This window comes from Castanea sativa, chromosome 6, assembly GCF_040712315.1.
Source record: "Castanea sativa cultivar Marrone di Chiusa Pesio chromosome 6, ASM4071231v1".
Lineage (NCBI taxonomy): Eukaryota > Viridiplantae > Streptophyta > Magnoliopsida > Fagales > Fagaceae > Castanea > Castanea sativa.
Window position 1 is genome coordinate 20,085,361 of NC_134018.1, and position 17,400 is coordinate 20,102,760.

Sequence of the window (17,400 nt, forward strand, 5' to 3'; positions counted from 1 at the left end):
GTACAAAACCTCCACGCCGAGAAAGATCCTCCAGGCATTGAGATCTGTGTAACGGACAGGCCCATATACTGGAGGAGGTGACGGTGGAGAGGGCTTAAGGGAAATCTGAGCCCTGCCTTTAGCATTTGCTCATAGACCTCGACGCCTTCAACACCCTTATAGTAGCATTTTTCGGATTTATGGGGTAGACGGAGGCGGATATTGTCAGGTATTTGGTACTTGGCCCTAAGAGTTTTAAAGTGAGGTTCTTTGATCGAAGACCTGAAGTCATTAACTGTCCATAAGGGCAACATTACAAACTCTCTAAACCCGTCAGGACCTATGACGGATTGAATGGGAGGATTAATGCCATCTAGGCCGTCACTAGAAGCATCCTCTAGCCCGTCCATATCTAAATTCTCATCAATTATTGACGAAGATGTAGCGGACAGATTCCTTTCTTCACTTGAAGTTTCAGAGTCTTTCTGACCTGACGGGAATCCTTCATCGTAGCCCGCCCCATCGCGGACAAACGAATGATTACTCGACACACTAGACATCACCTACATGTGACGGTAAACCCTAAAACACTAACAGATCTATAGGAATACAAAATTTAAAAAAAGAAAAAGAAAAAGAAAAAGTTCATTGAAACGAATACATCTAGTTGAAGTCGACGAAAAATGCGACCGAACGGTGAAACTTCCTTTGAAGGCGACAACTCTTCAACGAAAGTGATAGGCAACGGATGATCCAGTTGGACGATGTGGAGGCTTGACAGAGGTGACGGTGGTGCTCTGACCGAAAGATTTCTAGGGGAAGTGAAAAATGAGGAATGGGAAGGCGAGTTTATATAGAAGATGTGGCACGAAATATGAAGAGGTGCTTCATTTTGTGTGATGGGCTACTAGGCAGATGCCACGTGTTGTCATTAAATATCCCCACAGTTAGCCTGTCACAAAAAAATTCTCTCCCCTTAAACGCAGTGATTCGTCACTCCAATGGGTCCGTCTGTTTAAATTGTGATGGACCCACAGAGTGAGGGGGCAACTGAAGAGGAAAAATTAAGAACGACGAAGTAAAATAATTGAAGGTGACAGTGCTGGGTTGACGGGTCAAAGATGACTTGATGTTTCTCGGACGTTGAGTAATCTCGAAGGATTCTTAAATGAGGTATATGTACGCCCCACAACTAACACTAAGAATCCTATCATAAATAGAATTCTAGTTCACGTAAGGCCTAGAATCTGCATTGTTGATCAAGAAAACTCCCATAAGGAAAGGAACTCTAGAAGGTAAGTAAGATCCACGAGGTTCAATCCAAGTAGGAAAGAACTTCGTTACGAAGGTGTAAACTTTGGCCTCATGCTACTATAAAAAACCTCACAACCCTCATAAATCAAGGTACGCATTATTCACTTAACTCTGGCACTCTAGGGTTGCGATAAAAAGTTCTAACTTGACATTTGGAGGGTTTTCACCGGTGCTCTCTGTTAGGTCTTTTCTATTTGGTTGTGCAGGTGTTGTTTCTGTTTGGTGAGTAACGTGTGGCTTACTGGTGATTTTTTGGCTTCATCAGGACATATATACCTTTTGAACTTTCCCTACCAATCCTGTTTCGAATGTACCTATTACATCATTATCATGTAAAATATGAGTGGGTTGGGGGATTAATTTGTGGTGCTTCTTCCTTTTTGATTGCTTACTAAAAGTCTTTAAGTTTATACTACTAGCATGTTTGAGTCTGGAAAACCTTTGTTATGTGTTTTCGGGCTAAGCATTATTTGCTCCATTTGAATTTTTTGTTAGTTTTGTATGCTATGCATGTTAATTTATTCCTTTGTTTGACTTGGTTCTATGTGTTAGAATTCAGAACCACCAAATTAACCAATATTATTGCGAAAGTTATATTCAACTGAAATTTGTTTGTTATGTTTTATTATTTCATAGCTCTAACATCTACAATTCCCATTCTCCCCCTCTCAGGACGAATTGGTTTTCCGGGGTCATAGGGGGAATTTTGTAGTGGCTGCTTCTTTTGCTTTGCCAACTACTAGACTAATATGTGGCTCATGTCCTATTACTTGTAGAAAATTACATTGCAATCCTAGCTGTGTTCATTGCTTTACATTTCCTACTATGGAATATTTATCTGTACAGTGTTTTACAAGGTTTATCTTCATTTTTTATGGGAAAAAAAAAGTCTAATTCAAAATTTGAATGCTTTTTTTTTATAGATTTTTTTTCTTTAGAATTTCTTATTAACATTATGAAGTTTACGTAAAATTAAAAGCAAACAATTATTAAATAGAAAACAAGCAAGCAAATACGTTTAAATTTCACAAAAGATATTTATAATAATATTATTCCAACTTATATATTCATTTTAAATATTTATTTCAATTTTTTTAATCCAAATTTATAAAACAATTTCGTTACATCATATGAAGTTTTCCTATAAATAAATTGTAAGTGCACAATTTGTACCCGGACCCAAAAATAAGTGATAGGCTCAGGCCCAAAGAGCCTTATACAATAAAATTTGTAGAGTATGGGTTTGAAACCTAGATTAGGGATATTGGAAAGTTTGATAAACAGACTAGAATGCCGCAGTCTATGCAAGTAATAGATGAACGTAACAAAAAACCCTCATCGGACGTAAGCCGAGGACAATTTGTATTACCCTTTTTTCTCTAAGCAAAAGATTACAACTTTTAGTTTTCTTTTTTAAAAAAAACCTCCGCCCCTTTATCTCATCTCTCGTCTTCTTATATCCTTCTTCTTCTTCCCTGTTTCATCCACGTGTAACACAGATCTTTTCTCAGATACTTGTCCCATTCACCACATTCTTAGAGTCTTCAAACGATAGTTGGAAGATTGAATACTACTGTTCAGAGGTCATTTCTCCATTAATGCGGCCAATGAGGTAGATGCAGGGCCTTTAATGCGGTGGCAGCAGCTTTTTCTCAGATATTTTCTTACTAGTTCCTACTTCTAACGTGTGCTTGGATCACACCTTTACCCAACAGATCTTTCAAAATTTTGTCCCTAACTATTTAGCAAGTCCCACGGCCTTTACTGGGCTTGTCCGAGGAGATACTCCTCCTCGGACAACTCCTCGGACAATTATAGTGCGGAATGACCTATGGGCTTAGAGGACTCTGATCGGACAGACTTGTACCAACTAACCAGGCCCAAAGCCCAAACGTTTATTTAAGCGTTTTTACCCCCCTCATAAATAATAATTAAAAAAAAATTATGAAGCAGACAATTATCACTTAGAAAGTAACCAAGCAAAAAAAGAAAAAAAAAAGTGCTTCACAATATCAAAAATTAAGAATTAATAATTTAAAAAAAAAAACAATATGGACAATTTACATTTTCTACCTAATAATATTCTTACAATATTTTTTTAAAGAGTTAACAAAATATAAGAATAACTAGACATTAATAGTATTTAAATTATATATATAGGAATTATACTATGCATCTTAATGTGTATTTTTTAAGTATATCCATGCATATGCTTGGAGTTACAAGTTAGAACCATAAAATTTGAATCATTTGCATACCTCCTAGAAATCAATAATAATAATAAAATAATAAAAGTAAACCATCCACTGATCACATATCACATACCTCCCAGAAATCAATTATACAAATTTTATCAAACTATACTCATCTAAGCTAGAAGATAGACAATACAAACATCATTTCCTATACGTCCAATGTACAATCCACCTATACACACAAAACACTCTTATGCCAATTATTTATAAGCAATTACAAGTAAAACCCTAGTTGATAAGCCATATCATATAAGGTTTGATGGTCTGCTCAACTGAAATTGTAAAAAAATTACATAATGCTAAGTTTTATTAATAAAATTTTCTAGTTAATAATATGAATTTAGACTTAACTAAGCCTTTTACATAATGCTATTTTTATTTCATTGTTTTATTTAATTATATCTATTTTCGTGCGGTAGCATGAATTACATACTAGTTATACATTAATTGATGTGAGTAATTTTTAGAAAAAATTACGTAAATTTTATAAATTTTTCTATTATACCCAGACTGATTTGAATGATATGCATAATTATTAGTCCCTAACTCCCTATATTTCAAATTCTAAAATCCAAGATTCCAAATACAAAGTGACAGCAACCATAATTAAGAACAAATAAACAAAAAAAAAAAAAAAATACTGAAAATGTCAAAAACCTTGTGCTGTTTGGTGGTGGAGGGCCTGGTGGCATAGGAATGACTCTCTCTCTCTCTCTCTCTCTCTCTCTTAAAAAAAAAAAAAAAAAAAAACAAAGGAAAAGGAAACTGTAACTCTATCATTCCAACCAACCATTAGCTTCAGCAAACCCTAAACGTTTGACCTCTTTGATGGCCGAATCGTCTACTCAATCAAATTCAAAACGCCAGACACTCTCTCCCGGAAAAGATGCAGTGGTCGACAGGATCAGTAGTCTACCGGAATCTCTTCTCTGCCACATTCTCTCCTTCCTTCCAACCAAAGAGTCAATCGCCACAAGCATTTTGTCAACCAGGTGGAAGCTCCTTTGGACTCTCGTCCCAAAGCTATTCCTCGACAGTGACAAGATCAACACTTCGGAGCTTTCGCTTGATGAGGATGAAGATGTTGAAGAGGCACGTGAGATCATGTTTGCACATGTTGTGTCAAGTGTTTTGGCTCAACAAGAATGTGGAGAGCTCCAAACTTTTCGCCTCAAATGGCAATTTTGGTGGGACGGTTCCCATCTCGACGCATGGCTTCGCACTGCCGCTGCTCGTAAAGTAAAAGAACTAAATCTCGACATTTATACTGATAGGGATGAAAATCTGAAATTGCCTCCAAGCTTTTTCTCTTGCAGGACATTAGTGGTTCTGAACTTAACTGGTACTATTGATATTGATATTGATATTGATATTGATATTGATACCCCTTCATTATCCTTTAATTTCCCGAGCCTAAAGATACTGCGTTTAGTACGTATTTGGTTGCCGAGTATCATTAATTCACAAGAACACTCTTTCTTGAAACTCCTCTCTGGCTGCCCTGTCCTCGAAGATTTGTCATTTTCAACTGACCATTTTGAGGGTGAGTATAAATTATGCGTACCCACGCTGAAACGGTTGAGTATCAGCAAAATTGAATATAATGAATCCGATTACGAACTCGAGATAAACGCCCCAGCTCTTGAGTACTTTGAATTCTATGGTGATCTACGCGTCATCAAATTCTATGAAAAACTAAACAACCTAGTTCAGGCGGATGTCTATCCTTATGACTCTGACTATGAAGATGAAGAATTTGACAGGACATGGGTGTTCAATATTTTTGCTGCACTGAATAACGTCAAATTCCTCTCATTTTCTCCTGACGGCACAGAGGTTAGATCCCCTTCATAAAGTGCTTTATATATTTTTCAATAAACCTATGATCTTTAGTTCAATTTCTTAGGACAATACGAGGTTATAGTCTCGCATTTATTTTATATCAAATTGATGTTGATGTGATTTTAATCTCGCATGCAGTGGCACAACTTTGGAAATATTTATCCTTCCTCATTCCAGAATTTGGTCAGACTAAAATTTAAAGTGGATGGTTGTAACTGGAATGTGCTACGAGACTTGCTCCAAAAAGCTCCTAATCTAGAAACTCTTGTTATTACTAAGGTTAGTTGATTTAATAGAAGTATTTCTGTTGATCATTCATCTTCCCTAAACTTACACTTATGATCTGCTGTGTTTGTTGTCATCAGGGTTATGATTTCGTTGAAAGCAACTTATATTGGAAGGAGCCACAATATGATCCTGCTAATCTGTCATCACTCACAAGTTTTTATTACAGAGGATTTAAAGGTTTGAATGATGAAGTGGAACTTGTGAAATATGTACTAAAGGAGGCAAGAGTTTTGAAGACAGCAATATTTCAAGTTTCTAGTGGAGAGTCGAAGGAAAGTGTTCTTGAGAAACTATCAATGTTCCCAAGGTGCTCAACAACATGTCTTCTTAGAGTTGAATGAGGTATACTTCTTTAACTGGTACTCTGCAACTAATTCCAAAGGCAATGTTACAAATATTTTCTTTTTATTATAGACCCTCTGCTGGTGGTAAGCATTTATTACTCTTTTTTTTTTTTAGATTTTCGTGTTTTTCCCTCCTATGAATTGAGAGATAGAGAGAGAGAGGGAGAGAGAGACGATCAATTATCCAATGTTCTCTGACCTCCTTGCAGTAGGAATTGTTTTTTGTGATAATCATTTTGCAAAACATCCATTTGACCTTCATAAGTGTTATTTGTTTTTGAATTAGACTAAAAATTTGACAGAGAAATGTTCATAAGTGAGCTTTTGTTACCTCTTTATAGTTTATGTGCCTCAATTTTTAGATTCTAGGCTTACTCATTCTGTTGGGTAACTAGCGACAATTGAAATAATAAAACAGTTGAATGTAACTCCTGAAAGGATTATATGTGGATGAAATATTTAGAATGTTTGAATTACTCTTTCACAGGCTTACTTTTTACCAAATCATTTTTGCTAGTACATATCTCAGACATTTTGCTTTGGCATAACAGGTCAGTATATCTACATGGCACCTCCTTCCATGTCTATTTGTCCAGTTTTGTTAGCCTTATTTAATGTTGTACATAAGCACAACTGCAGTACCCAATATACTTCCATTTGGGTGAGATATATTAAGATGCACTTCTTATTGTAGAAAAAAATGATAAAGTAAGATCTCAAAGGTAAATGCCTTCGGTAGGTTTTGGCTTACTAATGGTTGTATTTATTATAATAGTTGTAAGTCCTTTGTCTTTTAATTCAGTTATTGATTCTTGGCGGGAATGTGTTGATGATCCATGTTTAGTTTATCAATTTATCCATAAAAATGGTATTTGGTACTCTAAGAACCTGGTTTTGGTCTGTACAAAACACCCTTATCTTGAATGTGTTTGGCTTTCAATTTGGAAGCTTCTATAACAAAAAAAGATGGTTGCTAATGGCATTGAGAGCCTTATGGTAGATGGAAATTTGTCTTCCGATCAAGGCATGATTGCTAATTGTATTACTCAATTCTATCAGAAACTATACTCTGAGGAGCAAGTTGATAGACCATTTCCAGAAGTATTGATATTTCCAAAGATATCTGGTGATAATGCAGATTGGTTGGATAGACCCTTTGATGAGGCAGAAATTTTTGAGGTAATAAAGAATTTTAATGGTGACAAATCGCCTGGTCCAGATGGGTTTCCTATGGCTTTCTTCCAAGCTTGTTGGGGAATTCTTAAACCTGATCTTATGGCTGTTTTTAATCACTTTTATGTTAAAGGTCAGTTTGAGAAGAGTTTGAATGCAACATTCATTACCCTCATCCCTAAAAAAAATGCAGCAATTGAAGTTAAAGATTTTCGTCCCATTAGTCTTGTTGGGGGCGTTTATAAAATCATTGCTAAGGTCTTAGCCAATAGGCTTCGCACAGTCATGGAAGATATAATCTCAGCATCTCAAAATGCTTTTGTGAGAAACAGTGCATTCTTGACCCCGTACTTATTGCTAATGAGAGCCTTGACAAGAGATTGAAATCGATTTGCCAGGATTACTTTGCAAATTAGATGTTGAGAAGGCCTTTGATCATGTAAACTGGAGATTTCTTATGCAGTTGTTAGAAAAGGGTGGTTTCTCTGCTAAATGGCGTCAGTGGATTTTCTTTTGTATATCTACAGTTCGCTTCTCTATTCTGATAAATGGCTCTCCCTGTGGGTTTTTTGAGAGTTCCAGGGGGTTACGACAAGGAGATCCATTATCCCCTTTGTTATTTGTATTGGTTATGGAAGCCCTTGGGAGGATGTTGGAAAAGGCTGCCCATGATGGTCACATGTCAGGCTTTAGGGTGGGTTCTGTAGAGGGAAGATCTTTGGTGGTGTCTCACCTTCTCTTTGCAGATGATACTTTGATTTTTTGTGGTGCTGATTTGGACCAGATTCTGTTTCTCCATATGATCCTCATTTGGTTCGAGGTGGTTTCTGGCTTAAGGATAAATTTGGGCAAGTCAGAATTGGTTCCTGTTGGTATGGTGCATAATTTGGACTTATTGTTGACTGTTCTTGGCTGTAAACAAGGTACTCTTCCAATGAAGTATTTGGGTCTTCCTTTAGGAGCCAAATGTAAGGATAAGGCAATCTGGAATCCAATTCTGGAAAAGATGGAACGGAGATTAGCAGGATGGAAACGTCTGTACTTATCAAAGGGAGGTAGAGTCACTTTAATTAAAAGCACTCTATCTAACTTACCTACTTATTTCCTTTCTCTATTCCCTATTCCTGTTGCTGTGGCTAACCGAATTGAGAAACTACAGAGAAATTTCTTATGGGGTGGCATTGGAGATGAACCAAAATTCCATTTAGTTAAATGGGCTAATGTATGCAGTCCCATTGCTTCAGGGGGCCTTGGGATAAGGAAGATAAGACTTTTTAATGAAGCTTTGCTTGGAAAGTGGCTATGGAGATTTGGGATGGAGAGGACTGCCTTTTGGAGGCAAGTGATAGAGGTGAAATATGGCTGTGAAGGGGGTGGCTGGTGTACTAGGCCTGTTAATGGTCCATATGGTGTGGGTTTATGGAAAAATATTCGTCAGGGATGGCCTTCTTTTTCTCGCTATATTCTATTTGATGTTGGGGATGGGTCAAGAGTGAAATTCTGGCAAGACCATTGGTGTGGTGAGACTTCCCTTGCAGTTCGTTATCCAGAATTGTATAGATTTTGCAGAGACAAGGAGGCTAGTGTGGCTGAGCTTATGAAGCTTGATAATGGAGTTCTCTTTTGGGATGTAAGTTTCTTTAGGGGTGTGCATGCTCGGGAATCGAGGCATTGGCTGGTTTTATGGATACTATTTATGGTGCTTCGGTGAAAGGATTTGGTGAGGATAAGATGTGCTGGAAACTTGATAGAAAGAAGGGTTTTATGGTTAAAAATTATTATTGTCTCTTAGTGGGCTCCAATGATTGTTGCTTTCCTTGGAAGAGTATATGGAAACAGAAAATTCCTTCTCGTGTTGCTTTCTTTGTTTGGACTGCGGCTTTGGGGAAGTGCTTAACGATTGACAATTTACGAAAAAGGAAGATTTGGATTTTGGATTGGTGTTACATGTGCAAGTGCAATGGTGAATCAGTTGATCATCTTTTTCTCCATTGTCCGGTTGCAATGGATATGTGGGCAATGGTGTTTGGATTGTTTGGAGTTAGCTGGGTGATGCCACAATCTGTAGTGGGGCTATTAGCGTGTTGGCAAGGCAGGTTTGGTAGTCATCGAAATGGGCATATATGGATGATTGTTCCACATTGCTTATTGTGGTGTCTTTGGAGAGAGAGAAATAGCAGGTGCTTTGAAGATAAGGAGAGATCAATTTCAGACTTGAAGCTATTTTTCTTTAGAACCCTTAGAGATTGGTTGACTGCTTTCCAGAACCAAACATTTTTATCATTTCTTGATTTCTTAGATTCTTGTAATTTTTGTTCTTGACTGTTTAACCCTTGTACACTCCCTGTGTACTAGGGTGTTACATTTTTGATATTAATAAACATCTTACTTATCAAAAAAAAAACAAAAAAAGATGGTTCTAATGTGAAATGAGTCTGCCATCATGATATGTTTGATAGTTGATGCAGAACCTGTTAGTTCTTCTATAGTTCTATTGCATGACTGGAAGAGGGGATGCAAATACTGTCAACAAGTGTCTTCCTACAAGTACACGTCTGCCCCAACTCACACTATATATAAGAATGCATCACATCACTTCCATTGGATATCGGCTAAACTAATTGTTGATCAACATCTAAAAATACTATTAATCTTTTATCATTAGCTGCTCTGCTCACCTGCATTGGTGCTTCTTGTTGTGACTATAAATCCTTTTTTGTTTTTGTTTTTTGTTTTTTGTGTTTTCTTATTTTCTTTTTTTAAAAGTAACTATAAATCTTTTATCATTAGCTTCTCTACTCATCTGCATTGATGCTTCTTGTTGAGACTATAAATCTTTTTTTTGTTTTTTATTTTTTGATAAGTAACTATAAATCTTATATCATTAGCCACTCTACTCGTCAGCATTGGTGCTTCTTGTTAAGCCCTTCTCCATCTTAACTTTTAACTCATGAGCTTTCAACATTGGATTGGCGTTGCATGGGCAAATTACAATTAACTTGTCCGAGGTACGGTTTCATTGCAATATTATGACCAGATGGCATGTGAAAAAACTATTCATCTAATCTGCTCTTAGATGGTTTTTGAGATGGATACCTTTTGACTTTAGCTTTTCCAATCCTTTTCTTTTGCATTTTCTTCCTCATCTGTATAGCTTTGGCTTCTTCTATCACCTTCTTTTCATCAAGTCTTACCTTATTTTCACTCTGCATGACATTGTTCTCCTACTTTTTATAGTTTTTAGTCTTGTTAAGCTGATGGTGGCATTAGTTGTGAGGAAGGAAAAGAAGAAATAAGGTGGTTTTCTGAAGGTTTTGATTATGCTTCAGTTGACATACTAAATAGAGAGAACGAAATATCTTGTAATGTCCCACACCTATTCTGCACTTGAGTTAATTTAGGATTTTTAATGTTAAATTTCTAGTTATTTTCTAAACTGATAGTTCTGGAAGAAGAACTATAATGCTAATGGCTTCCTGCTGCTGCACAATTTACATAAAGTTGCACTGGCCTTGATGTGGTCTGGAATTGCATTTTTAAGGTAATGTAATAGCTAGATTTGGAAAGTTAGAAATGCTGAGATAGATTTTGTTTTGTGATGATGGGTGTGACCTTCATAAAAGCCTAAGTCAGGGTTTTGGTCTCTACCTTTCATCAATTTTTTTTTACTTTCTAGATCTCTGTGATAATTGCAAAGGTAGGGATTGGAATTCCCCTTATGAATTGTCAGTGGAAAAAAATTGTGCAATGACCGTGTTTCCGTTTTTATTTTATTTGTCGAGTTACACTATAAGGCTTTGTGGAACTTCAATGCCTTTGAATGGGCAGTCTACCTTCCTCATGCTCTCTTGAGAAGGGTTCTACTGCCAATATTGAAAACCAAATCCACTTGGCGTGAGCTTGAAGTAAAAAACCAGTTCTCAGGTATATAGAATTTAGCAGCCTCCCCGAATGTTTATTTTCAATGCACAATAACTCCATCCGTAGTTTGCTACAAAAGCATTGTTGAAATTCTCAATTTTTGTGAAACAGTGCCCTCGTAACACTTTTGGCTTACAAATGGACTTCCACTTTCTTAGACATGTTAATTTTGAGCCCTTTGAGGCTTCCCACCAAAAATTATTTAAAATAGGATGCACCTTTGAGCAAGTGGCCTTTGGAGCCTGGACTCTTGACATGGCATACAAAGGGATAGAAGAGGCCACAGACCTATCAATTTTTTTTTGAAGGAAATCATATGAATCTGAAACTAACTAGAAATTAAGTGAAATTTAGTTTAGTACTTTGTGATTAATGTTTAGTTTCTGAAATCATGTGTACATATGGTATTTAGTAGTATAAGGATCCATTTTTGGGTTGGTTAAATACTTGTGTCTTAAATGTGTTTGGATTTAAATTAGGAAGCTTATGGACCCTAAATGTTAAAGTTGTTCTGATTTGAAATACGTCTGCTTTTATGTTATAGTTAGATAGTTCATTCAAGAGTTGCTGAATCTCTTGCCTTCAGGTGGGCAATGTTTGTAGCTCAGCAAATAGGTCATAGTCAGGTGATTTTTGAAGAGAACTCAAAATGCTGCATTGAGGCAATTGTGAAGGGAAATAGGTACTGTAGCTGATGATATTTTAACTCTTCAAAGAGATTTTGTTAATTGTAAATTTTAATGGGTGAAAAGAGATTTGAATGTAGTGAAGCTCATGAACATGCAAAATGGGCCTTGAGAAACCATGTAGGTAGGTTGTTTGTTAAATAGTTGTTAGCCCTTTGTTTCTTGATTCCTGGGGGGAAAAGTTTCTAGTGATCCATGTTTAGATTATCTATTCATGTTTACAGAATTTATTTTGTAGTGTTGTTGACCCAGTTTTGGTCTCTACAGGCATTCGTATTTTGAATGAATTTGGCCTTTGATTGGAAGGCGTCTAGACTAAATGCCTCAAGTTGTTATGTGAAATGTTTCCATATATAATTGTAAACTTGGTGCACTTGTAAAAGTGATTTACATTCTAACCATTGAGCGAAGAAGTACTTTTGGGCAATCGGATGAGCTTAGCTACCTTGTGGCTCCCATACACATCATATTAATAATTTATACGAGTAAAGAAAAACCTGGATTTTTTTAGCACCATGGCATGTTTAGTTCGGTAACATTGTTAAACACAATACTGAAAGAAATGTCATATTGCTAGAAATAGAGTGTATGACAATAATGTTAACTAGTGGAATATTGAGAACATATTGAATAACAATTCGAAATAAAAGCGGTAATTAGCAGCCAACATTGGAAGATGAGGAAGCAGTACTATCTTTGTAACTACTAGTCACATTTTAAGTTAACAACTACATTGGCCTAGCCATCTCTGGCTGTCTAGACCTGGTAGCCAAAAGGAGGGTTTTCTATAAGAAATTCTATTATTAGTCCTTATTTGAAGCTCAACTACCAAAGCACAAGTGATGCGGCATGCTATTTCTTCGTGTATTTCTCTAATTGGTCTGGACTCTAGAGTAGTTGCTGTTTCCTTGTAGTTTATGGAAAATTTTGTTGGAGTTTCTCATTTATTTTTTAGGATTATTTAATGATCAGAAAAGTGTTTGTATGCCTCTACTCAATGGGTTTGTGACAAGAAAATTGCATATAACTATTCACATTAATTATGTTTATTGTTCAAGGCAAATACCTTCAATTTAAAGGAACTCAAGATTGGATATTGTTGAGGTTTTTCCTTTTGGTTCATATCAACACAGTGGCTGTTTATTTGGCGTTTTTTCAGATTTAACTACAAAACTCAAACTATATCATTAGTAAGCAAAGGTTTGAAACAAATTTGGTTTCTAACAAATTGAGTTTATTGGACTCGATTTTCGGCTTATTTTTCTCCATCATCCCCCTAGCTGACCTGGACTGGGACTGGCTGAGCTGGACTAGCAATCCACGTAGGCACAAAAATCGAGTTCATTGAACTCGATTTCTTTTGCAGACAGGTGGAGCTGACTTTAAATAGAAATCGAGTTCATTGAACTCGATTTTTGGTCAAGAAAATCGAGTTCAATGAACTCGATTTCTATTTTGCACACATTACCACGTGACTTTAAATTAAATCAACTGGGCTCGTTGGTCACGTGATCACTTAAAGTAAATCGAGTCCAGTAGACTCGATTTTTGGTCACCATAATTTTCGGGCACGTGGACGTAACTCGAGTAAAGGAGGCTCGATTTATTTGCTTCTAAAAATCGAGTCTCCTGAACTCGATTTCTGTGAATGGTCCCCAACCCATCCACGTGTCATGTGGGTCCCAACTGGGACCTTTTTCCCCCTTACCCGGCTCACACCCTCTCTTATACTCTCAGTTCTGTTCTGCTCTCACAGCAACATCACTCACACAACCCTCATCACTCACACAACGATTACACTCAACTTTCATCATCTCTCAGGTAATGTTTTTTACAATATTGATGATATTTTTTGTTAGTATAATGGTTATTTGCTAGGTTATTTTTTTTAAGAAACAATTAGAACATATTAGGAAAATTTTTGTTTTTTTGTTTGTTAGTGTAAATATTGTGATTAGTTTGTTTGTTTGTTTGTTTGTGGGTAGTTTGTTAGTATATTGTGATTATTTGTTAGTTTTTTTTAATTATTATTATGATTAATTATTGGAAATATTGTGATTAATGTTATTACAACATATTTGGGAATTTTTTTGTTGTTAGTGTAAATATTGTGATTAAATTATTTGCTAAGTTTTTTTTAGGAAATTAATATTGTGATTGTAAATTGGGAATTTTTAGTACCGAATATTGTGATTAATTATGTTATTACAACATATTGGGAATATTTGCTTATTTTATGTTAGTGTAAATATTGTGATTAAATTATTTTCTAGGTTTTTCAAAAAAATTAATATTGTGATTAATTATTGGGAATATTTAGTATTGGGGAAATATTTAGTACCAAATATTGTGATTATGCTAGGTTTTTATTCAAAATTAATATTGGGAATATTTAGTACTAAATATTGTGATCAATTGTTAGGAATATTTAGTTCTTTTAGGTTTTTGTCATTGGTATGAAATGGATTATGAGTTTGATACCTAAGACACCCATTACAGTCTTTTTAGTGTAAATTATTTCAAGATATAGTTGTTTCAAATTTGTAACAAAAATTTCAATGGGTAACTAGTTGCTATAATATTTTTGTTCATCATATCTTATTTGAATGGGTTTTGAAAGTAATGCCTCTAGAATGATTTGGATGTGAGTATATGCAAATTTGGTTGAGGTTAGTATTGTTGGCATGTCATACCCAAAGTTTTGTGATTGATGTTGATTGAGAGTTATAAATTTGTCACTAAAACAATTGCACTTGATGATCTATAGGTTGATAATAATCTATATAAATATATACTACGGTGGATCCCTTAGCAATGCCAACCCTTATGACGGATTTCCATTTCAAGGTCCGGGTATCCAGTGCTGTTATATGATGATACGCCATAAGTTAAAGACCTTGAGTGATTTGAAGATAAAAATTATGGAAGAGCTGCAACTGAACCCTGCTTTGCATGACATACATATTACTTTCCGTTCTCCACATGAAGTCCTCAATCAATGCATTAATTACAGATATATGGCGATAACAGAAGACAAACATGTAAAGTTCATGTTTCACAAGATGCGTCAATGGGAACAAGTAGCAAATTTTGAGTTGTACGTCACTTTGGAGCCGCGTGCAGAAGTCGGCATAAATGATATTGTACAAACAACTACATCTCTACAGTTGGCAGTCCTAGATGATCAATGCACCACGTTGGGAGGCTATACACCCCCTTTTCAAGAGACACCAAGAACAGTTGAGAGCGAACCTGGCAATAGATATGAAGATCAATTTTGTACACATCGAGGTGAATCCTCTACAGTTCCAGTAGTTAAAGATGAAGACGAACACTGTGTTGGGGAAGATCTTGACGATAAAGATGAGTACGAAGAGAGGATTGAGCGAGGTGACTTTGATAGGGGTGTTGATGACCATGAAATTACTCTCAATCCTAATGTTGATGATATGAATGAATGTGATGAAGATGATGCAAACCCTACTGTTAGATTTCAGCATGTTACAAATGCAACTCTCGTTTATGAATCTCCCACCTTATCATTTTATGAAAATACTTGGAAAAATATGGTTGATCCTGAAGTTGGTGAGCAAGCATTTGCTTCTTCTTGGAATACGGACATGAATTTTTGTACGGGGTTGATTTTTGCGAATAAAGAAGCGGTGAAACGTGCATTAACAATTTATGCCGCAAAGCATAACAGAAACTTTCTGACTAGTAGGTCGACCAAAAGTAGACTGTATGTGAAATGCATGGATGGGTCATGCAAGTGGTACGTTGGAGCAGTCATGAAGCCTAAACAGGGAACATGGATGGTCACATCTTATGGGGGTCCTCACAGTTGTATGACCCTTGGCATGGCTCTTGATGGTAGAATGATGGATTGTAATTTTCTTGCAGCAGAATTTGTTCCAACGTTGCGAGAAAATCACACGGCAACAATTCAACACCTTAAAGATTACATCAAAGGGAAGTATTATGAACATAAGCTTTCTTACTATAAGATATGGGATGCGAAATAAAGGGCTATTGCAAAGATATTCGGCGATTGGGAAGAGTCTTACGAAAGGCTGAAAAAGTTGTTGTTGGCATACTTGGATCAAGAAGCTGGCACCCGGTACTGGTATCTCACTGAACCGAGGGAGGAAGGTGTTACAATATTGCGATATGTATTTTGGGCTTTCGCTCCTTGCATTGAAGGATTCAGACATTGTAAGCCAGTAATCAGTATTGATGGGACCCATTTGTATGGTAAATATCGAGGGGTGTTGATGATTGCAATGGCCACCGATGCCAACAACAAGGTTTTGCCTCTCGCCTTTGCTGTTGTGGACAAAGAGTCAAGGCCTAGTTGGAGGTGGTTTTTAGATTGCGTCAGGTTTGCACTGGGGGATGTGATAGCAAATAAGGACATATGCATAATTTCTGACCGACATAAGGGTATTCGAAACGCAATTGCAAACTGGCCTAGAGATGATCATGGACGAGTACGAGTATACCACAGATATTGCCTTCGACATGTTGCTAGCAACTTCAACACGCATTTTCAGGATGCCACTTTAAAGTCATTGGCCTTGAAAGCGGGGTATGCTACTCAGGAAGCTAAATTTGAGTTGTACATGCAACCTATCAAGGAAGCCGAGATCGAGGCCCTTAGGAAGAAATCAGCCACTGAACAAGAGGTAAGTGAACCTGACCCATCCATCATGCCATACACATATCTAATGAAAGAGGATATAGAGAAGTGGACCCAGCTACGTGATGGTGGATACCGTTATGGGGCTATGACAACCAATGTCTCGGAGTGCTTCAATGGAGTGCTTAAAGGTGCCCGTGGCCTGCCCATTGCTGCACTGGTTGAATTCACTTGGAGCAAACTTGTCGCGTATTTCCATGATCGACACAAAAAAATTACTCATGATCTCTTGGAGGGCAAGGTGTGGAGTAAATATGCCTTAGAAATCTTTGATGCAAATCTGAAAAAATCTAAAACACACCAAGTAAGGCCGTTTAATAATGTCCATGGTGTATATCAAGTAATGACTGCGTACAACATCCATAGCTCTGGAGGGGGACAACATAGTCATGAAATAAACATATTGGCCAGAACATGTGGTTGTGGAAAGTGGCAAAATCGAAAGATCCCTTGTTCACATGCGATTACAGCTCTTCAGTACTTGGGGCAAGATGCAAGTGCATATATTGACCCATGCTATAGTTTGGAGAACGCCATTCGCACCTACTCACACCAATTTGTGGTGCCAAAGTCAGAGTCATTGTGGAGGGATGTGGAAGGTCCAAAGTGGGTGCCTGACCTGTTGCGGGCCAAAGGTCGACCTGTGAAGTCTAGGATACGGAATGAGATGGATGGGGTCCGGCGAAAACCGGGAAGTCGAAGGCCAGATTCTGACTTGAGGGAGATTCAACAAAAGCAGAGCTGTGGACTGTGTCATCAACATGGGCATAACCGTAGAAGATGTCCGCTTTCCCGTGGGGCTTCGACAAGCAATACTGACCCAACCTAGGTAAGTGATGCTTTTATATAAAATTTCATATGCGTATCAATTATCCAAGTTACGTAGATTACTACCATTGTTT

The 17,400-nt window shown here is 36.9% G+C and overlaps 1 protein-coding gene across 1 annotated transcript; it reads left to right on the plus strand.

The window, feature by feature from the left end:
* The first annotated feature begins 4,270 nt into the window (after positions 1–4,270).
* LOC142640633 (putative FBD-associated F-box protein At3g50710) lies at positions 4,271–12,028 on the plus strand. Its single transcript, XM_075814815.1, has 4 exons — positions 4,271–5,384; positions 5,529–5,669; positions 5,756–6,020; positions 11,703–12,028. The coding sequence occupies exons 1-3, from the start codon at positions 4,377–4,379 to the stop codon at positions 6,017–6,019; spliced, it is 1,413 nt and encodes a 470-aa protein (XP_075670930.1). The 5' UTR covers positions 4,271–4,376; the 3' UTR covers position 6,020; positions 11,703–12,028.
* The last annotated feature ends 5,372 nt before the right edge of the window (positions 12,029–17,400 follow it).

What these genes read in the sequence shown, in the direction of transcription:
- LOC142640633 (XM_075814815.1), top strand. Translation starts at nt 4,377, where the DNA reads ATGGCCGAATCGTCTACTCAATCAAATTCAAAACGCCAGACACTCTCT. An exon ending in TTTCTCCTGACGGCACAGAG is followed by an intron (nt 5,385 to 5,528) that starts GTTAGATCCCCT and finishes TCTCGCATGCAG; the next exon opens with TGGCACAACTTTGGAAATAT. An exon ending in AAACTCTTGTTATTACTAAG is followed by an intron (nt 5,670 to 5,755) that starts GTTAGTTGATTT and finishes TGTTGTCATCAG; the next exon opens with GGTTATGATTTCGTTGAAAG.